Here is a 22,166-nt window from a genome sequence, read left to right as displayed (position 1 = left end):
CATCAATATGTTAAAAATCAATCAGCTGAAAACTGAAACACTCTGATCAATAAGTGATCAATACAAAAACGTTTTAAATAAAAGTTTCTTCTGTTCTCTACTTTCGTTTGAACTTTTCTTACATTAAAAAAACTATTTAACTTTGATAAATGAACAAAAAAGATCAAACAACAAACTCTGACCAAATTTAATTTTTTATTTAGTTGAATATAAAAAGATAAAAATTCACTTTTATATAAAAAAAAAAAAAACACAATTCCTTCAGAATAAAAGCTGTCTGGTTTTTAAACAACAAACCAAAGACATTAAATCATCCATCCATGAATTCATCAACAGAAAGAGAAAAACAATAAAAGAATTAAAGCAGAAGTTTAACATTAATTCTGAATATTCTCTCTGGAAAGGCTCAAACATCCTGAAACCTTTATTCATACAAAGTAACTCAACAAACACACCTTATTTATTCAAAGCTTGTTAACATGAATCCAGTGTCAATAAAGTTCAAAACCTTCATATTTAATCAAACATGTGATCACATGACCTGAAGCCTTTTAAAGGAACAGTCCACGATTTTAAAGATTTCTGTTTTAAAAGGATTTTATCTTGAGACTGTTTAAAGTCTGATACTCCCAGTGTTCAGTACTTCTGTGTACCACATACTGATATATTACTACTATATGCAGTACTGGAACAGTATGTACTACATATGTACAGTGAGAGTCTGTAGTCTGGATTGAGGATTCAAAGGCAGCCTGAATGAACCTTTATCAGTTTGACACTTTCACAGTTTACAATTAGTTTCATTTTAATGCAACAATCAGCCAATTAATCAATTAATCAATCAACTGAAAAATGAATCAGAAACCGAATCTCGTGTGTCCAGGTTCACACGAGGATTCGCTTCTGCTCTTTGTTGTATTTGTAGCTGATTATGGAAATGTGATTTTTTTTTTTTTTTTTTTTTACAGTTTTCACAGTCACAGTCGATCAGTGCTCTCCACTGATCGATCAGCGCTCTCCACTGATCGATCAGCGCTCTCCACTGATCGATCAGCGCTCTCCACTGATCGATCAGCGCTCTCCACTGATCGATCAGCGCTCTCCACTGATCGATCAGTGTGCTCCACTGATCGACTGTGACTGTGAAAACTGTCAGCTGATTGATCGATAATGAAAATAATCATTCAGTTTGTGCTTTTATTTTGAAGTTTCAGTGTTGGAGGCCGGGCCATCTTTATATGTTGAGCTCTAATTGGATAAAGTTCAACCTCTGTTTTTACACTCTGATGTGGCATCATTTCTAAACGACATGAAGCTGTGATCACAGAGTGAGGAGGGAACTTCACCTGCTGTGTCACACCTGGATGACATCACTGACTCCTCCCTCTCTGTGTCGAATTTACACCTGAACAGAGATCAGACACCTCAGACCGGTTTTAAATCACTGAAACTGATGATGATGATGATGATGATGATGATGACGACGATGATGATGATGATTAAGGAGGCACTGAAGGGTAAACAGCCAATCAGGTCAAAGGGCACATTGGTTCAAACAAACATTCAAACAGTAGAAAAAGACTGAAGCTGCAGTCTGAAGAGTAGCAGCGAGAAATTGGAAATAGGAAAAGCGAAGGCAGTGTGGCGCTGAGCAGCTACAGATCAGTCAGACGAAAATCTAAATATAAAAATAAAAACATCAACAGAACTTTGAGGTTCTCAAAGATTTCAGATGGATCTTTCACACTGAAAAAATATATCTCTCAGGACTTCAGAGTCTCTGAACAGTCAATGTAAACAGACAAAGCAAGCCATGTTTTCAGTAACATCATCATCAGAAGGCTGAACTGATGATGTGAAGAAGAAGAAGTAGTAGAAGAAGAAGTACAAAAAGAAGGCACGTGTCTGAATGAAGAAACTTGTTCCAGTAACACCTGGTGTAAAGCGCCGCCCCTTAAGATGTAGACTTCAGTAGCTGAATCTGGCTTTTTCGATGTCGGTGACCAGAGTCTTGGCCAGGTAGATCCCCACCATCTGATCACAGAGAGAGAGACAGGTCAACAGGTAGACAGGTCAACAGGTAAACAGGTCGACTAGTAGACAGGTAAACAGGTCGAGAGGTAAACAGGTAGACGGGTAGTAATTGTTGATTAGTATATTTAAAACAAATAAACTTTTCCACGGAAAAGAACAAACACTGTGAAGTTGATGCTTGTACCTGCAGCAGAGAGATGACGATGAAGACAATGGCCACAGTGTAGAGATTTCCAGGCAACCAGTCCTCCAACGCTGCGATACACCCTTTAGTGTAGATGTCATTACTCCACTCCTTCTGCACAGGAAGATAACACAACATTAGAGAACATGCTCCTGTGAGAACCTTACCAGGTTCCTGTTATGACCTCATCAAAAGGTTCCTGTGAGAACCTCACCTTTGGTTTGTTTCTCACGTCGTAGCCGCACTGAGTGTTCACCACCGAGTCCTGAAACAAACACAAGCTGCACCCGTGAGACAGAACTTTTTATCTTTTTATGTAACCATGGTGACTAGTGATGTGTATCGATAAGAACTGATCAATGATAAACTCACAGCAGGATCAGACAAGCAGCAGGAGAAGGGAACTCCACACTTCTCTCTGCTGCGATTCGTGTCGTTACAGCTGAAGTAAGCGTTCAGGTCCCAGTCGTTCGGTTCCTCAGCTCCACAGCAGTTGTTCTGTTTAAAGAACAAACTTCAAATCAAACAAGATCCTTCACCCGACACGAAACCAGATCCTAAAGGTTTAACTTAAAGGTTAACTAAAAGGTTCCTGAGCTCCACAGCAGTTGTTCTGGTACAAAAACCACATTCTTCATCCAACATGAAACTACATCCTTCAACAGGTGCAAGTTTCTAAAGTTTAAAGTTTCTTGAGCTTCACAGGAAGGGGACAAGAGAAGAGAGATACTTAAAATACTTGATTTGTAAACAATCAAAATCGTTCAATTAACCACAAACAAGATCCTAAAAAATAAACGGTTCTTGAACACAGCAGCGGTTCTCTTATACAAAAAAATACTTCTACCAACCAGAAGCAAGACACTTAACACAAAGAAAGGCCTTTTGAGTTTCCTGTGCTTTTCTCTAAACCTTTGATGGCCATGATTTTTTATTTTGTCCCAGGACAAATGTATTTACACGATTAACAGAATAAATGTGAGTAAAGTCAGTGGACAGTGATGAGTTACCATCCTCTGCAGAGAGTCGATGAGGTTCTGCAGGTCGATGTCATCTCTGTACGCTTTGATGTTCGCCAGGAAGAACTCGTTGAGCCACGCTCTAACCTGACTCTGAAAAACCACAGCCAGCACCGCCGCCAGCAGCTCCAGGAAGAAGATGAAGCCGATCATGCCCGAAAACTGAACGAAAAAAACACAAACATGGTTTTAAACCTCAAAGAAAACACACAGAAAGATGTTTTTAATGTACAAATTGGGCTTACAGATGTTTTTAAACATACAAACGTGAGCGTACAGATGTTTTTAAACATACAAACGTGAGCGTACAGATGTTTTTAACGTACACACTTGAGCATACAGATGTTTTTAACGTACACACTTGAGCGTACAGATGTTTTTCATGTACCAACTTAAGTAAACAGATGTTTTTAACGTACAAACTTCAGTAGACAGATGTTTTCTCTCAGAGCTCCCACGCAGCCGGCGAATCCCAGGATGAAGGTGACTCCACCGACCAACAGGACTAACCAGACCGGGTCGAAACCATGCAGCTGGGTCACCTGGGTCAGGTCCAACAGGATTCCCTGTGAACCAAAACAGACCAGAACCTCGTGATAGTAGTAGATTGTTGTTCAATGGCAGCAAATGGCTCTTAAATGCATTACTTCCCCCTTCTGGTAATAGTAATGAATTATTTATCCACCAGGCACTGGTAAAAACAACTGAAGAAATATATTTACAAAAGACAGTCACATAAACTCTTTGATTTATTTATAATTTGATGACCCATCCCTAATATTGACATGATGACATGTTGTTTATATGAGACAGATGCTGTTTTATTAAGTTTATAGTTAATATACTTATTTTTGACTGCATGTGTTAATTCACCTTTTCACTCCAGGCCCAGAAACCAGCCGCAATGAAGGCAACTCCAGCCAGCTGCAACACACACACACACACACACACACACACACACACACACACACACACACACACACACACACACACACACACACACACACACACACACACCAGCAATTAGATGGATCCATCAGACACCAGCGTTAACACAGATCCAGCCTCTTACATGATAATAGAGTTGAATCATGTGATGGAACCAGTTTGTGTAAACTGATCACTCATGTTCATGTTCCTTACAGATGTAGTTGTAAATGTGTTGAACATCTGCAGATGATGTTCAGCTCTGATGTTAAACTGTCCAATAACAACATGAAGCAAATATTATATTCACACTCTGACACCAAACTTTATCCAGAAGGAGTTTCATCACACTGTATATCAAAACCCCACAGGAGGAAGACCACAGACAATGACTGAAAGCTCTCACATCAAAATGTTCGTGTCTGTACGTGACTCAGGATGTTTCAACAGCTGAGACTCTTCCTGTTCAGCCTCAGACAACTTTTACTCTACACAGGAAGTCCTCTTAACCAACGCCCAGAAAAAGAAAATGATTCAGAGAAAACACAACTCAGCCTGAGGCAGTTCCTCGGGTAAACACACCAACAAGTCAACATGTAAACAGATAAACATGTCAGCAGGTCAAAACATAAACATAGCACAATGACAACAAGTCAGCAAGTAAACAAGTCGACACGTCAGCAGGTCAACGGATAAACATGGCAGCAAGTAAACAAGTCAGCAAGTATACAAGTCAGGAGGTGAACAAGTCAACAAGTCAGCAGGTCAATGGAGAAACATAGCAACAAGTAACCAAGTCAACAAGTCAGCATGTAAACACATCAAATGGGCAAACATGTACTGTAGATGTATATGATAAGTAAAACATGTAAACAGGGGAAAAAGTGATCACCTGAACAGGTGAATGTGTGTGTGTGTGTGTGTGTGTGTGTGTGTGTGTGTGTGTGTGTGTGTGATGATGTGACTCACCCAGAAGATGATGTTGTAACTGAACATTAGATACTTGTAGCAGCAGCTGACCTCAGTGTTCTCATACCGGTAGTAATACATCTGTCAGTCACAAAACACTTCTATTAAACACATATACAAACATATATATAGACTGTTATATATTCTACATATGTACTTTTATATATTCTATACATGTACTGTGATTTATACAGATCACTAACACATTAGCTGTTAGCGGTTAGCTCCTATAGTTTAACTAAACTTTACTAGCCACTGTTAGCTTAGCTGAAGCTAACCAGAGGTTTGTGAAGGGACGTTTTTCTCTCTGATGAATCACCGACACATTTACCCAACCCCTGGTCAGTCTGTACCGTACCGTCAACTTCCGTTACTGACCGTTATTAACCGTTAATTTGTATTGATAAGTGGAGTTTTTTAAGTTTCAGTTTGTTTGAAGCTATCAGGAAACTGCTAATGGTAACGCTAACAGAGTAATGTGTGAAAAAACGGAGTGTTTAACCGGAGAAGTTTTCTGTAACCGAGTAATGTTCGTCACGAACCGGTCAGACTCACCTCAGATCAGTTTAATCATCGGGTTTCTGTTCCCGATACTTTAATCAAACTAACACACCCTGGTTGTATCGTACTACCGCTTCTTCTTCTGCTACTACGACGCAAACAACGACCTCTTCTTCTGTGGTGTTTACAGTTGTTGACGCAGCAGTTTACAGGCGTGTCACTGCCAGCTTGTGGAGCGGCGAGGAACTGCTGTCTAAAATAAAATAAAATAAAATAAAATAAAATAAAATAAAATAAAATAAAATAAAATAAAATAAAATAAAATAAAATAAAATAAAATAAAATAAAATAAAATAAAATAAAATAAAATAAAATAAAATAAAATATTGTATGTAAGATTTCTCCTTTGTTGCAGATATAAAAAAGAAGGAAAGAAAAGCCGTTAAACAGGAAAATTTGTTAACCTGTCTGTATTAATGAAGATCCATCATTTTATTCATCTCCGTGATGTTATAATGAACCAGCTGACTGATGAGCTCACTGACAGTCATTAGTTACGTTAATGAGTTGACCGTATTAATGATTATTAATGATCAGTCTTCCACACTGAACCACAACAACCAATCAGAGCAGCTGAACCTCATTAATATGGAGATTAATGCAGAAACAGTGAACCTGATGTTTCATCAAACAGTGTTTATCTTTATAACTTGATCAGAACAGCTCCCAATCATCTGGGCCTTATTGATCAACCCTTTCACAATAAACGTCCTGAAGATGAGCTGCTGCACCCTGATCAACTGGTTCAGTCAGATTCAGACAACCAAACCAAATCAGACCAGACTGAACCAAACCAAGTCAAATCAAACCAGAGGGGACCAGACCAAACCAGACCAAACCAGACCAGAACAGACCAGACCAGACCATACAGGCAGAACAACTTCAATGATTGAATTCACTGAGCAGATCAGGAATCCAGGCTGAACGAGGACTTCATGTCCTGAGTGAAGGAAGCTGCAGCTGCAAATTTGCATATTCATGACATCATCAGGTAGCAATTAACTGTGATGTCGGCCAATCCCAGCTCCATGCTGCCTGCATGTTAATCATTGAGCTGTTTATGATGTGAGGGGCTCGTTAATGCCTCTCTGCTGGTGCTGCTGCTCTTAATTAACTTCCTGTGAGGCTGCTGAGGTCACAGCAAGTCATAGAAATTAATTAATAATGATAATAAAATATTTAATCAATCAATTAGAAGAAAAAACTATAAAGTGGCCACAAGAACAGCTTTTCAGTTGCACTTGTGGCCAAAAGTAAGTAGACAGGCTGTGAGATTTTAAACAACAATGTCAAACCGAATCAGTTTTTACCTCAAAAGTTCTGTTAGTCTCCACAGCCTGAATCCTGCTGTAACCATGGAGACAGTGACCCGATGTTGTCCGTCACCATGGAGACGGTGAAACAGGATTCTGGGTCAGACTCTAATTCAGTTCAGTTCAATTCAATTTCATTTGTGCAGCACTCAAGGCAGTTCACAGAGTCAGGTCAAGGCCTCACAGGACTACAGAGGAAACAGATCCAGTGGAGACGAGACACACACACACACACACACACACACACACACACACACACACACACACACACACACACACACACACACACACACACACACACACACACACACACTCTACAACAGTCTGGTTTCCAAGCTGTGGCTTGAGGACCCAGGACTTTTAATTTGTAAAATATAGGTAAACTGTTACAATTTTCGCAGGTCAATTATTAACAGTGTACTAAATGTTGTACTAAATGTTGTTAAAATGTTTGATTAGACACGTAGATGATTCATAAGAGACACTGTGGGTGAAAAATGACATTTCCTTGCCAGAAATATCAGCCATCTTGGAAATGGTGGCCAATTTGAATTTTTGAGTGGTGTTTTGTCAAAGTTTAGTACTTGTATCCACATTTGAAAAATGCAGTTATCTACTGCGCTCATATGTTGTTATACTCAGAGAATAAACTCTGAATAATTTGTTTTTCTAATAATAATGAGAAAATATGTGAAAATAAGAAAACAATGTGGAAATGATTCAGTGAAAAAGCTGCTGTGACGTTTACATGTTCCTAATAATTTGGACAGAGTTCAGACTGTGTTGTGATCTGTTACCGCGACGCCTCACCTCAAGCATCCCATCACCGTCTCCATGGCAACAGAGCCAGTGATATGACACGCTACACAATATTAGGATCGCGTCTCATCAGGCTGAGCTCAGTGTGTGTTTCAGTGTGTGTGTGTGTGTGTGTGTGTGTGTGTGTAACAGATGCAGTGTGATCTGATGAAGCTGAATCTGTTCAGTTTTACAGATGAACTCATGAACATCGTTAACACCCGACTCCTCTGGCTCTGCTGCGCACACGCACACACACATACACGCACACACACATACACACACACACACACACTAACCCGTCACCTTTGACTGTGACCAAAGTCCATTCACATTCTCCTGTGTTGAACCAAGGACAAAGACGAGCTGTGTGTGTGTGTATGTGTGTGTGTGTGTGTGTGTGTATGTGTGGAGCACGAGATGTGAAGGTCGTCAGATGAAAGCTGAACCAGTTTTTCTGACAGAATGAATCAGTTCACCACCTCCTGCCGTCTGACTGCATGCAGCCTACACACACACACACACACACACACACACACACACACACACACACACACACACACACACACACACACACACACACACACACACACACACACACACACACACACACACACACACACACACACACACACACACACAAAAACCTGCTGCTCTGAACACAAAATCTTTGTATCCACTGGAAAACATTTCATCACACTCATCACAGATCTGACAGCAGCTTCACAGGAACCATGGAGACTCCACTCGTCTTCTTTGTTCAGATTCTCTTTTGTTTCACCTGCACGAAAACAAGAATACTACTACTGCTACTACTGCTAATACTTCTACTACTCATCACTTATCACATCACTGATCTGCTCCTCTATTTCACAAACTACAGATTCTCATATTTATATCAATTTGTTGATGAGGTCTGCTGGTGTATTGATTGGACGGGTTTATAATAAAGCTGAGAGAAGAGATAATCCTCGAAAATCCAGCAACATAAGACGGAGATAATGAGGAGGATCAGGATTCATAAAGACAGGATCAGCTCAGAGCAGAGGAACAAACAAACATCTGATGTCTCACAGTTTTGTCCCCAGTGAAATCAGATTAATTTATATTTAAATTTTACAGATGTTTTTTTTTTTCTGCAGCTGCCTGATCTCAAACTGGTCTCACATCAGTCTGACAGCAGAGTTTCAGTTCCTCACTCTGAAGCTGACACATGTGAAACATCTGTAAAACCACAGAACAACCACAGACTGTAAAAATGGACTGAATGTGCAGCAGGAAGATTACACCTCACCTGTCCACAGGTGTGTGTCCATCAAGTACCTGTCTGTTTATTTTAAACATTTCCTTTTTTCTTCATTTTTTTTAATTGTATTATTTCATGATACTTTTAAAACATTCTATGAGACTGAGACTGATGAGTGAAAATAAATAGTACAAAAACAATTTAGGACCAGTGAAGTAAATGATATTATAGGCATCTAACCAGAAAACAAAAAAACAAAACAAAAACAAACGAGTAAATACCCAATACATTAAATACTGAACAGAAAAATCAAACCAGTGTAAATAACTTAAACAAAAAACCGGACACAAAAAAATAAAGAAAAAACTTGGGGTGTACCATTTCTCTTCTCCATCTTTCCCATCTTTTCATAAATTTGTCCTGTTGGAACTATTATTATTATCATTTAAACATTTATTATTATTTATTACTATTATTATTATTTAAACACAGAAACACACACACACACTGATTCTTTTACAACAAAATATACTTTATTATTAATTCACCACACTAAATCATATTTCTGTACAGAGTGTTTTTATCTGCAGACAGACTGTCCCTGAATGCCTCATCAGAGACCTCCACTCATCCCTGAACCCCTCGTCGTCCATTCACACTTAACATACGCTGGAAAATTCTGGTCCAATCAGAACGCGGCAGCTCTGTAACATCACTTGTTGCCGGGCTGGGCGGCGAGGTACAGAGCTACGAGGCAGTAGACCGCCCCCCCCACAGTCAGACCCATGGTGGTCCGGTACAGCAGCTTGTCTATCAGACCCCTCTTCAGGTGGACCGGGACCCCATCTGCTTTCTGAGACGAGGAAACAGGTTACCAGTGAGGGGCGGGGCTTATATCGCCTCATACAGGTCACATGATTACAACAAACACACCTGAGCAGAGTTTAGTTTAACTAAGTTTAATATTAAACTACATGTGACCAGAGACCTAAAACTTTTTCAGCCCCCCCCCAAGGACCACTGAATATATTCAAGGACTTCTGTCTCCTCATCCTTGACCTATAGGACTTGTTCACCTCTCAAGAACCTTAAAAATAGAATCCTGCCATCTGATTGGCCGCCAACTGTCAGGTAAACAGTTTCACCTACATAAAGGCGACTTACCTGGAATAATTTCTGCATTTCCTGGACTCTGTTGGGTCCCATGTACTCCACCTGACCTCCTGCTTCTGATGCCAGTTTGGTCGGAGACGCGAAGATGGCGGGGGGACTAACAGGTGGGACACTTGGACGCAGACCCTGAGGAGACACACACAGGTGGAGACAGGTGTTACCAGTGGACCGGGTGACGCCTTTAGTGTTTGTGTTTGTTTCGTGTTTTCTCAAGACTACACACTTACATGTTCATTCATTACAACACATTTTTTTGAACAGAGACCAGTGTAACTACAGTCTTTTACAGTGTTGCATTGTGGGTTATTATGTTGCTATGCTAGCGAATGTTTAAGTCTGTCTATAGTGAGTCTTTCAGCAGCAGCTTGTGAACGCTGCTCTAACATGTTCTGCTGCCACAGAGGAAATAAATTCATGATGAGTAAAAGTGAGTTCAGAGAGTCTCCCACTCAGCACGCTCTCATGTGCACTCTGAATTACAGGCACAGAGAGGGCTGGTAAGAGATGGTGAAAACTTTATGGATTTTTTTGACAGTCCACCAATGTTTAGTTTAGATTATTTATTTATTTGACAGGGACAATGTCATTTAACATAGTTTGAAAACATGCTATGAAACTAATGTGTTGCACAAAGAGTTTATAGCTGTTGCTAATATAATGTAATTAAAACACTCAACAGCAATAACAAAACAAAACAGACAACATGATTGATAATATCCCAAAAATTATCAAAAAATATACAGATGTTCAGTCTGAAAAGAGACAACAACAGAACAACAAGCTACAAATGCAGCAGGATTTGTCCTGGTCATGATCAGTCCCAGTACGAACCAGGGAGAAAATCTGAAGAGGACTGACGACTGAGGTCTGAAAAATGTAAATGTCAGAGAAAATAAGGCTGTGAGAGGAGTGAGAGAGGAATCGACTCCTTACAGTAAATCAGTCAGCTGACTAAGGACCACAGGGAGAGTGAGCTGCCCACTGATGTCTGACCGAACACAGATGTTGGTGAGCAGCCAAACGCTGTGAGAGGACGGGAAAACTGCAGTTCTTCAGTCTAATTTCAGAGTGATCACTCACACAGATCTGAAGGATTACTTCACTCCGTCAACCAGCATTTTGTTTCGATTTTTAAGATAAGATTTACCTCTATCTACATTTATTGATCCCCCTGTATAAGAAATTCAAATTGACACAGTGTAAAATAAAATAAATACTTTTACTTAAAAATAAAAAATACACAGCTGGATGTGTTTGGGACTTATACTTGGATCCAGAGTGGTCTGACTAAACTACATCTCATACAGTTTTATATTTCCTTACTGATGGAACAGATGGTTAATACTTCTGTTATCAGCTACATTATAAGACTTTGACATAATTCAACTTCTTATCTGTGAGAACTTCCAAAAATTTCCTTTTCCTGACAAGTTAAAAAAAAATCAACTGAATCACTGTATGACAGGAAAACACCGCCCTCTAATAAATCATCAGTGGTGTTTAAACCATGGGAACGCTGCTTCCAGTACAGATTGTGGGTATGGTGTACATTATGTGTAATCTTATTAGTTCTGGTCCAAACATCTCAAGTGTGAAAGAACTGGGTTTTAAGACGAGTGGTTTGAGGAAGCACTTCCACACTGATTTATCCTCTGCTGCATCCAGATATGTTGTTATTTTATTGAATTATTTCAATCCAAACGTCTAGAAGGTCCAACTCTCTTTTCTCCTAATGGACACATCATTCACTTAAGTGAATCTGCTCCACAGAAAATGATGTAAATTAGATTAAAAATAGTAGAAAGGGTTTTTATTGGGAAAATCACACTAATGTAGTTACATTAGGGAACTGCTATCATTTTTATTAAGCTAATTACTACAGATGTATCCGCTCTGCTCCATCAAAGTGATGAACACACAAATACATCAATAAATATTATGCGTGATACTTATTATTCTGCATAACCAGTATTTTTTACTTTTGGTGGAAGATGTACTCACATCTTTCACTTATACTAGTACGTAATAAAGATACTTGTATTCAAATTATTACTAGAGTAAAAGTAAACAAGTAGAAAAACTGACTATATTATTGGATTATAATTATATTACACAAACAGACCTCAGAACAGTCTGTTTTAACATCATTTACATTAAACCAACAGCAGGTCTCAGTGTGAACTGATCACAGAACAGCTGCTGCACATCAAACTTCAGACTGAGCTCAATGACAGAGGAATCTATTGATTATTATCAAAACCAATACAAACACAAAACCAGCTGATCCTACTTAAAAATGACTGAAACAATTATCCAGTTAGTTGAATATTAACTTTGTGTAGGGCTCAGCTGAATGTGTCCAGGCTTTGAAGCTTCAACTGTTGCCATGGTAATCAATGTCTAAGTCAGCATTTATTATCATTATTATGTATGCATTACCATAAAAAACCGCAGCCCTCATCTAATGTTACCAGCACTGACACAGGGACAATGACCCCCCCCCCAAAAAAAAAGCTTTGAAACATCACACAGTATCTGGTACAGCTGTAATTTACTGTTAATCAATTAATGACCAATTTGTATTAATTATCTAAGGTAAAAAACAAAGAAAAGCAGAAAAAACTCAGGTAACGAGAATATTTTTTTATTTTTGGTTTTAAACGACTGAAATGATTAATCAACTATCAAATAGTAGCTGATTGATTGATGGACTCATTGATTAATCGACTTGTTTCAGCTCTGAAGATAATTTTACAGGTGATGCCTTCTGTGATTCTGTGGAGCAGTAAAAGTACAAAGATCTGAAATGTAATTAAGCAGAACAAGAACCTCAAACTGAACTTCAGTAAAGTAGTTGAGTTAATGAACTTTGTTACTTTCCAGCTCTGATCAATATATTATATAATAATATAAAACTGACAGGAGCCACAGTTTCCTGGTAACACCCTGAATGCAGGACTGTTGTTGGTTTGTATGAAAACACAGATGTTTTTCCTGATGAGCCGTTTATTATTAGAAGAGTTTACAGAGAACAAACTTTCAAACAGCTGCAGGTTAAAATCTTTATTTGTCCAGATCCTGGATCAGTCTTGTTGTTTGATGTTTAATATTTAACTAACAATGGTCTGTAGCGATGTTTGTTTTGGTTCACAGCAGAATTAATCAGCTGATTGATCGACTCGGTTCATCAACAGAAACTATCTTAATAATTGATTCGTAGTTTCAGCCATTTATCAATTAAATCTGCTCTCATCTTCTGGTGTCAGTTTGTTCATGTGTCAGAGTTTTATCAGTGATTAAAATAAATAATAATAATAATAAATAATAATAAAGGTTTTAACCTGCAGCTGTTTGAAAGGAAACAGAGCATCCTTTAATCAATAATCCGTTCATTCCTTCACAACTGTTTTGAAGTTTGAAGAGAAAAACATTTACACTTGAATTATTTTCTGACATTTCACAGATTAATCAGATTAATAAGAAATCAATCATCAGATTAATCAATAATGAAAGTGATCAGTAATCGTGACTGAGTGAAGAAACAAACTTATCAGAATAGAGAATCATTTTGTTTTAATGTTGAATCTGAATTGCTGATGTAAAGACGCCAAATTATTTTCATCATTGATCGATCAATTATTAGTTTCTCCATTAATTTATCAATCATTTTGTCTTTCAAATAAACATCAATTTGTTCCTCTTGTCTATCATCAGCTCGTTCAGAGACTAATATCTGATCAATACAGAGGTGATCAATGCACAGCTGATCAATGAATATCGTCTTTATTGATCGAATGTGTCCTAAGCCTGTCCGCAGCTGTTTGTTTACTGATCATCAGAATGGATGACTGATCAATTATTAACATTAATGAAATAACCGGTAAAAAAAATAAACGTGTATTTTATATTTGACTCTTCAGTAATCAACCGACCGATAATCGATACATAGGATCCTCGGTATTGATCCTCTTTATCTTCCAGCATTAGCATTAGCTACTCTCTCGGTGCTAAGAAGGTCACGCGGTGTTCCGGTCTCACCTGTGGGTTGTAGGCGTTGGCCGGAGCTCCGGTGAGCCGTTGCGTCACTCCGTTCAGTCTGTAATACATGTTGAGTAGCGGGAAACTCAGGTAAAACACACCTGGACACTCGGACACTTCACCTGCTTCTGACGCTTAGCAGACTGCTGCTGCTCCTCCTCCCGATGCCGACACCGCGCGGCGCGATGACGTCAGAGCCGGACTGAAGGACCTGCAGGAGAGGTGTCCGCGACGTGCCCGACTGTAATGACTCAATAGAAATCAATCTATACATAAAGATAGACGACACGTCTCCACTTCTACCCACTGTAAGCCAAAATATCATCAATGTGACGTCATTTGGAGCCAAAGTTTGTTTTTGTTTTTTCCGAAAAACCACACATGATATCTTAAATCGAACACGTGGACAGTGTTTGTGGTCGCCGAACCACGGTTTGTACCAAGTTTGATGGAAGATGTGGGAAATAGGGAATCAAAAGTCTGTCAAGCAAATAACTAAAAATGGCGGGAAAAAAAATTATGACTGAATTAGGTGAGGTTTATATAAATCTCTTTTTCTTCCACACCTAACGGTTGCTGAGATATTAGCCATAACATTATTTGTTAGCTAATATTTCACTACATGGTGACACTATTGCTACCATTTTTAAATATGAGTAGCACTGAGGTATGAGGAAGCAGTTCTCATGGTTTTTGAGATATCCATCCAAGTTTCATGATGTTTTGTATGGAGGGCCGGTAAAGTCACAGGAAAAGTAATAAAGCATTTTCTTAATTTCATATTTTAATAGGCATTAAAAATACGAATTGTGAAAAGAATTTATAAATGAACAATTAATCCATCAATAAATACTGGAAAAACATAGGATGTAACAAGCTCTCTGATTAGTTGGAGAGTTAACCAGTGGGTTTTACCAGCACTGAAGGGCCACAGTGTCTTGGAAAGGCTAAAAGGAGAACCTAAATGACTAAGCTAATCAATTACCTAATAGGAACAACAGCTGGAAAAGGTAAATGGAAGTTGAAGAGGGAATCCAGGTATGTATTTCCATTTTTAAAATGCCCTCTCGAATACTTTAAAAAGTAGTTCAAATTCAATTATTTATTCATGAATTAATCAGTGTATTTCTAAATGGTTTATTAATGAGAATTTCATGCTGTTTTTGTAGATCCATTTTTAAATCTGAAGTATTTACTGATGGATTAATCATTCATTTATAAATTATTTTTACGATTCCTATTTTTAATGCCTACTAAAATATGAAATTAAGGAAATGCAATGAAAATTATAATTAAAACTTTCATATAAAATCAACCATCATCACCAAATGTCATATGACATATCTCCCACGTTTCTAGCTGCTAGGACTAGTAGTGTACCAAAAATGTAGGCTACAGAAGAACATTAAATAAAGTATGATAATAAAGAATGAACTATAATATGATTCAGACTTGATCCTTCTCAACTGGAAGACTCCTCATCCACGAGCTGGACTCAGTGACTGAAGGAGGTGATGCAACGTCTCAGACATGAGAAATTGAAATTCATGATCTGTGGCTCCTCTGATAACTGTGCGAAATGTTGGAAACCATTTATGAATTACATTGGAGCTCAGCTTTAACCCCCATCTCCCTGAGTGTAACTCCAAATGGAGTAAGTAACATTTATTTATGTTTCTATATCTGTCTTCATAACCCATCACAATGACACAAGCCTCAGGCCAGTACTTTGTGAAACCGCCTGTTTGTTAATGTCTGCATGTTTTTCTTCATTGTTTTTTATATTATTGGGGTTTTTTTTTCTGTTACAAAAAAGCCAATAAAATTAAGTAAAGTTAAGTAAAAAAAGTGGTTTAATGAAGACATGAAAACATGGGCAGATATAATGTGTTTTATTTCACAGTATGGAAGGATGAAAGAGAAACAGAAAGGAAAGGAAGAATAAAGAAAGAGTGATGATGATGATTATTAACATGTTTCAAGATGATCAAAGAATAGAGAAAGAATAGAGAAGAAGAAAAGAAAGGATAGAGGAAAAGAAGGAATAAAAAGTGTTTGAAGATTAAAGGGACAGTCCATGTAATTGTGCTTTGGTAGAAGAAGAAGAAGTGTCTTTCTCCAGTGAGACATTTCACACTCCAGCAGCTCGTACATCCTCACTTTCAAAACCAAATGTTTCCAACACTTCCACTTCCTGTCTCTGAGTCTGCCGTTGCCATGGAAACTGTGGACGGTGTCCAGTTACACCACAGATTTTAACCCACAACTGTCCAACAAAAACAGACACAAACAGCTGAACATGTGCAGTCTGTCCTGGGAGGGGGGAGTAGGAAGAGGACGAGGAGGAGGAGGAGGGGAGGGGGTTCTCCACCTCTGTGTCGTACTGATGAGGTTCTCCAACAGCAGCAGAACGTTACATTAGAACCATTATTATTTAACACTGGCTGTATCACCAGTTCATCACATACCTCACACTCACTTCGCTCTTCTCTACCTTCTCTCTTTGCACTTGTTGAATAGATGTAGTACTTACACCAAGGTCTCCTACTGCTCTGAAGCTTCAGTCGTGTCCCTCACTTGTGAGTCACTCTGGATAAAAGATGAGTGAACGTAAATGTAAAAGGAAAAATGCAAATATAAACAAAGTGCTTCTCAATTCAGGATAAAATAAAAAGCTCATTTACAGGGAAATGTTGGCAGAATGTAAACAGAAAGAGTGAAATTTAAATTTATTAATACACCTTTGACATTTTTGTGTAGCCTGAAAAAACTACTAACAGTCAGAGATGTTGGGGAAAAAAAAAACGGAACAAAGAATGTTTTACTATAAGATCATGTCTTTCACTTTATATTTAATCTCCACTTCATCATCATATAGGGTGACCAAATTCTTCTTTTATAAATAAGTGTGGAAAATGCTGGATGCATGGTTTATCAATACACTAAAATTCAATATGTGAGGGATGCTGAAGGTAATAATTCAAGCCTGGATGGATGGATGGAATAAAGGTATTGGTTTTCAAAATGAAATATTTCAGTGATATAAATACAATGATGCAGTCATCATGACCTAGATTTGGTTGGACTGAACTCTGCAGCAGAGGAGAAAAAAAAAAACGGAGCCTCTGATGTGACAAACAACTCTGAGCCGAGCCGCTCGATGAAAGGTCGATGTGAGGTGGTGAGTCGTGTCCAGTTCATCCACTTTCAATGCATTTTTGTAGATTTTAGACGATTCTACCGATAAAGATTCCAACAGATAAATGAATATGTATGTGACTTTAAATGGATCTCAGTCATGAAGATTTTTGTACTAGACTCTGCACAGCTGTGTGGGTGTCTACTGCCCTGATTCTTTTGTAAGAACTCAGGTAAATGAGTGAAGATTTATTATGTAACTACCTCCGAACATCGTGGCTATTCACCAGTAATTTCTATCAGATCACACGGATCTGTCCATGAAACTACAGTGGAGATGATTCTGAAGTTACAGAAAATAAAAGGTTACTGACTGCTCGATACTTGTGGTGGGTATAAAACATAAAGCGCCTAAAACCTGAGACAAACCTGAAGGCAGCAGCAAACAAACAGCTGAAGTTAAGTTGTTTTTGTAGGAACTAATGTGACATTTTGTATTTTTCGGTGACTAAGATATTGATGTCTGCAGTATTTCCCGCTTCAGCATCAACACTGAGGAGCAGTCAGGAGTAAACAGCTGTGAAGGATGATTGTTTGGAAATTCTGCATCCACCTTGGCAACAGTATTTATCCTTGGTCAGTTGATGAACTCAGCGGTGGCGTTGCGGTCAGTTGATGAAGTCGGCGGACAGGCTGTGGCTGCAGCGGGCAGAGCGCACCTTGAGCTCATGGTAACACTGGACGAAGCTGTGGTAGATGAAGGTGATGGGCAGCGCCAGCAGCACGATGCCGCTCACCACACAGAGGCCGCCGAGCACGCGGCCCGCCACCGTCACCGGATACATGTCGCCGTATCCCACCGTCGTCATGGAGATAATGACCCACCAGCAGGCGGCGGGGATGCTGGCGTAGTCCTCGTTTCCGGCCTCCAGGTCCAGGCCGTGCTCCAGAAGCTGGGCTAGCGCGCTGAAGATCGCCATGGCGACGCAGATGAAGACCAGCAACATAACCATCTCGCGGTAGCAGCGCCGCAGCGTCAAGCCAAGCGTCTGCAGGCCCAGGAAGTGACGCGCCAGCTTGATCACCCAGAAGATCCGCATAATGCGCAGGATGCGCAGTGTGACGCCGGCACGCTGCAGCTGAGAGTTTTCCCCCGTCAGGATCGTCACAGTGACGGAGATGTAGTACGGCGTGATGGCCAACAGGTCGATGATGTTCAGAGGACGACGGACAAACTCACATTTATCACGAGACACCAGGAAACGGACGATACACTCAGCTGTGAACCAGCCAATACAGACCGCCTCGATGATCCTGCAGGGAGACAGCCAATCAGAGAGAGGCAGGAGAGAGAGAACCAATCAGAGAGGGTCAGAGATCGATTCAAGACATGGATGTAGTGGTCTGAAAAGGGTCCTACCTGTGCTGGTCCAGGGTCTCCGCGGCCTTCCAGTCAGGTAAGGTGCTAGCACACAGCATCACCATGGAGATGATCACGAACAGCACTGACACCGAGGCGAGGATCTGTGCCGCCAGTGAGGAAGTGGGTTCCTCGAACGTCCTCCTCATTCTCTCCAGCCAGTGGCTCTGGGGCTCCTCGGGACGCCGCGCCTCCTCCTCGGGGAAGAAGTGGACGAAGCAGTCGGACATGCGGTCGTCGAGGCGTCGCTGGCAGCAGGGCTGCAGGTCCGAGCTCTCCAGGCCCCAGTACAGCATCTCGTTGTAGAAGGACAACTCGCACATGTGCGGCACAAAGCGCAGCTTGCCGTGCTGCACGTACAGCATGATGAAGCTGAAGGCCTCCGAGTGCCGGTCGAAGAAAAACTCGTTCCTGTCGCGGTCGTAGTCGTCGCAGAGCTCCAGCAGCTCGCTCTCAGAGACGCAGAGATGCAGCCGGCTGAGTCTGCTGAGAGGGAGGCGCTTCATCAGCTCGGCTGAGAAGGAAAACCTGCGACCTCCAACATTCAGGATACAAAAACTGCTCCCAAACTTCATCTTGAAAGGTAAGACCAAGTTCTGTTTTCTGTTTGCTCAAAAACTCAGACTGCTTCCGAACTTTGTTTCCAGTGATAAAAACACGGACGACTGTTTTCCAATTTTCATTTCTTCCTTTGTTAAAATTTCAGGCTTCTTCCGCACTTTATCGCTCGTTTGTTAAAAAGCTGAAGCTGCTTCCAAATGTGAACTTCATCTTTGTATCTGTTGGAAGCTTTGAAAGTTTATTTTCTGCTCATAAAAACAGAGTGCTTCTTCCAAACCTTAGTTTCTGTTTGTTTAAACTTAGACTTAGACTTTATCTTGCGTTTAAAAGCCGAAGCTGCTTCCAAACTTCGTCTGGTGGTCAAAAACCCAAAAGATCGTCTTCTGTTACTGACGCCACATTCAGCTTCCACACCTCAGTTTGTCTTTGACCAAAATTCATACTGCGTCACAGCTTCATCATCTGTTTGTTGCTTCCAAACTTTTATTCTTCAATAACCTTCACTTTGTCTTCCAAACATCACTCTGTCATAAAGGCTTCAGTTTCCTGTTAAAAATAAAAAATAAAAACAGGCTGCTGTTTCCAGACTCCGTCTTCCATCTCAAACTGAAGCTGTTCTGTCACATGATCTTGACATTTTCATCTTCTTATAAAACCTTGCTTGCTTCCAAACCTGTTTTCTTAACGGCTTGAATAGAATAAAACTGCACCGTTGTGTATTTTTAGTCAAACTAGGTGAAACTGAATCACATTAAAAACCCAGAAAACAAAGTGTGATTGCTCCGAGCTGCTGCAGTTTTACACTAAAGAACTCAGCTGTGATTTCACACACTGTTCAACAACTCACCAGACATGAAGCTCGTCCTCTCGGTGAAACCAAGACCTTTACGTCAGCGCTCACAGCAGGTCTTTGGTTTTAAAGTCGGGATAAATCTCGTCAGTGGATCCTGTTTCACTTCTGGTTTGTTTCTTTTCGGTGCTGGATGTGAGACTGAAGAGCAGCACCTCCTCCTCCTCCTCCTGCTGTCTGAGAGGAGGCGGATTAGAGTCGATGATTCAAACAGCAGTCAGTCTGAGCTGCTGAAGCTGAATCTGACTCTCCCCTTTTTTTTTTCTTTTTCTTTGTCTTCCTCCTCTTCTTCTCCTGTCCTACATGTTATTCTTCTTCTTCTCTTCAGATCTGATGACCTCCATCGTCGTTCCACATTAAACATTTAATCCACTTCATGATGATTTTATGTTTCAGTGAACATCAAACACCAGCTCTGAATAACGAGTCCCATGTGATGAATTAATTTACAAGCGTATTCTGTAGAAACAGCTCCCTCTGCTGGAGGATTCTGTAAACTACATCTTCATCATCCACTCCTGTATTCAGTAGATAAATTGTTCCTGCCAAGTCTAACAGTTTAGGTGCCGCTGATCAGAAAACAAAAAGTTACAGATTTGTACATAGAACCCATGAATTATTTATTTATTTATTTTTTTTTAAATCATAAAAATAAAATGGTGGCAACAGGAGATCCTTGTCTTTGTGTCTGCATCCACTCACTATCATTATGAGTATTGATTCAAGAGGAGAGCAGGAGATAAAGGAGGAGTTTGGTGCTTTGATGCCCAATATTGACACTGCAGATGTGGAGCACTGATTAACGTCCATCGTGATATTGAAATTGATGCAGAGGCCGTTCTGCAAGTTTGATGTAACAAGCAGCCGCAGAATGAACTTCAGATTTCAGTATTCAGTATTGGCTCAATTTCATTTTATTGTGGCTTTGTGAGTGTTTATTGTAGCAGCTTGGTTTGCTCTTTTTGTTGCATATTGTTAGCAGTATCTTTAGTAGTTAGTTAGGGAACTGTTCTTATGATGATGATTCTAAATGAGGAGATCCATCGCTTAATGCCAACTTTTACTGCACTGCTTGGGGATGTTCTATATATAATAGTATATTGTGGCTTATTTAGCTGGCTGTTGTTGCTTGCATATGGTAGGTTAATCAGAGTTTTATGGTGGTCATGTCTTAACTTTAGCGCTGAAATACACAAATCCAATCCGTCTCTCTTGCTCGCTCACTCGTTCGATGAGTAGACATACTGTATGTGCAGGTGTGGGACACGTAAAAGGTAGCGGACAGGTGGTTCTTGTGTGTACTATGAAATATAGTCCTGCTGGCACCGCTGGAACCCAAGGTGGTGTGGTTTAGTGACTGTTGGGGCAGTTATCAGCCTAACATGGGGCAGGGTCATATTGGGGCCTCGGTAATTTATCAGTTATTGGCCATTATTCAGAGTTCCAAATAATAATTTGAGACTGAATCAACATTGGCTATTCTTTTCCTGTTTCAGGATGGTGCCCCGAGTATAACTAGTTTATTATTTGATATATATATTTTTAATATTAATATTTTCTTAAATTATGATAACCAATTAATGATAAATTACCGATGCCCCAACATAATGGTGCCCCGTGTGAGGCTGAGTACTGTCCCAATGGTTACCAATGTGTTGGGGTGGAAAGTACGAAAAACAGAGCTATGAGAGCTACAGTCAATGAAGAGCAGTCAAGCAAAGCTGCCTTTCTGTTCCAACTGTTCCAATAGTGCAATAGATTAGCATCACCATCGTCATCTTGCTAAGTTTTGTCAGGACTGAACGTTCCCCAGGGGCTTGTATTAGTTGGTGAATCCTCTGAGGTTCTGGTCTTGAAGTCTTGATTATAAAATACATCCTGGAGAGTGTTCTTGACTTGCTGTGCAGTCATAAAAGGGTTTCTCTTCACCATGCT

General features: G+C 39.9%; 3 protein-coding genes across 4 annotated transcripts; all 3 read right to left on the bottom strand.

Annotated features, from left to right (window-relative positions):
• Positions 1 to 182: 182 nt before the first annotated feature.
• tspan14 (tetraspanin 14) lies at positions 183 to 5,819 on the bottom strand. 2 transcript variants are annotated; one of them, XM_056394943.1, is made up of 9 exons: positions 5,689 to 5,819; positions 5,134 to 5,214; positions 4,111 to 4,161; positions 3,657 to 3,803; positions 3,229 to 3,399; positions 2,591 to 2,716; positions 2,433 to 2,483; positions 2,219 to 2,332; positions 183 to 2,034 (listed from the first exon to the last, which is right to left on the bottom strand). In XM_056394943.1, the coding sequence occupies exons 2-9, from the start codon at positions 5,212 to 5,214 to the stop codon at positions 1,969 to 1,971; spliced, it is 807 nt and encodes a 268-aa protein (XP_056250918.1). In that variant the 5' UTR covers positions 5,689 to 5,819; the 3' UTR covers positions 183 to 1,968. The 2 variants fall into 2 exon arrangements, with proteins under 2 accessions (XP_056250918.1, XP_056250919.1); XM_056394944.1 differs by having other exon boundaries at positions 2,219 to 2,329.
• A 3,743-nt stretch (positions 5,820 to 9,562) lies between these two features.
• On the bottom strand, positions 9,563 to 14,444 carry LOC130181001 (cytochrome c oxidase subunit 7A-related protein, mitochondrial-like). Its single transcript, XM_056394721.1, has 3 exons — positions 14,263 to 14,444; positions 10,216 to 10,350; positions 9,563 to 9,904 (listed from the first exon to the last, which is right to left on the bottom strand). Exons 1-3 carry the CDS (start codon positions 14,329 to 14,331, stop codon positions 9,764 to 9,766), a joined length of 345 nt encoding a protein of 114 aa, XP_056250696.1. The 5' UTR covers positions 14,332 to 14,444; the 3' UTR covers positions 9,563 to 9,763.
• A 1,695-nt stretch (positions 14,445 to 16,139) lies between these two features.
• Positions 16,140 to 21,733, bottom strand: LOC130181457 (potassium voltage-gated channel subfamily G member 3-like). Its single transcript, XM_056395692.1, has 3 exons — positions 20,229 to 21,733; positions 18,821 to 19,927; positions 16,140 to 18,714 (listed from the first exon to the last, which is right to left on the bottom strand). The coding sequence occupies exons 2-3, from the start codon at positions 19,393 to 19,395 to the stop codon at positions 18,069 to 18,071; spliced, it is 1,221 nt and encodes a 406-aa protein (XP_056251667.1). The 5' UTR covers positions 19,396 to 19,927; positions 20,229 to 21,733; the 3' UTR covers positions 16,140 to 18,068.
• Between the last annotated feature and the right edge of the window lie 433 nt (positions 21,734 to 22,166).

This window comes from Seriola aureovittata, chromosome 14 (genome assembly GCF_021018895.1).
Source record: "Seriola aureovittata isolate HTS-2021-v1 ecotype China chromosome 14, ASM2101889v1, whole genome shotgun sequence".
Taxonomy (NCBI): Eukaryota; Metazoa; Chordata; class Actinopteri; order Carangiformes; family Carangidae; genus Seriola; species Seriola aureovittata.
Note: the sequence above shows the minus strand (reverse complement) of the source record. Positions and strands in the feature narration are given on the sequence as shown.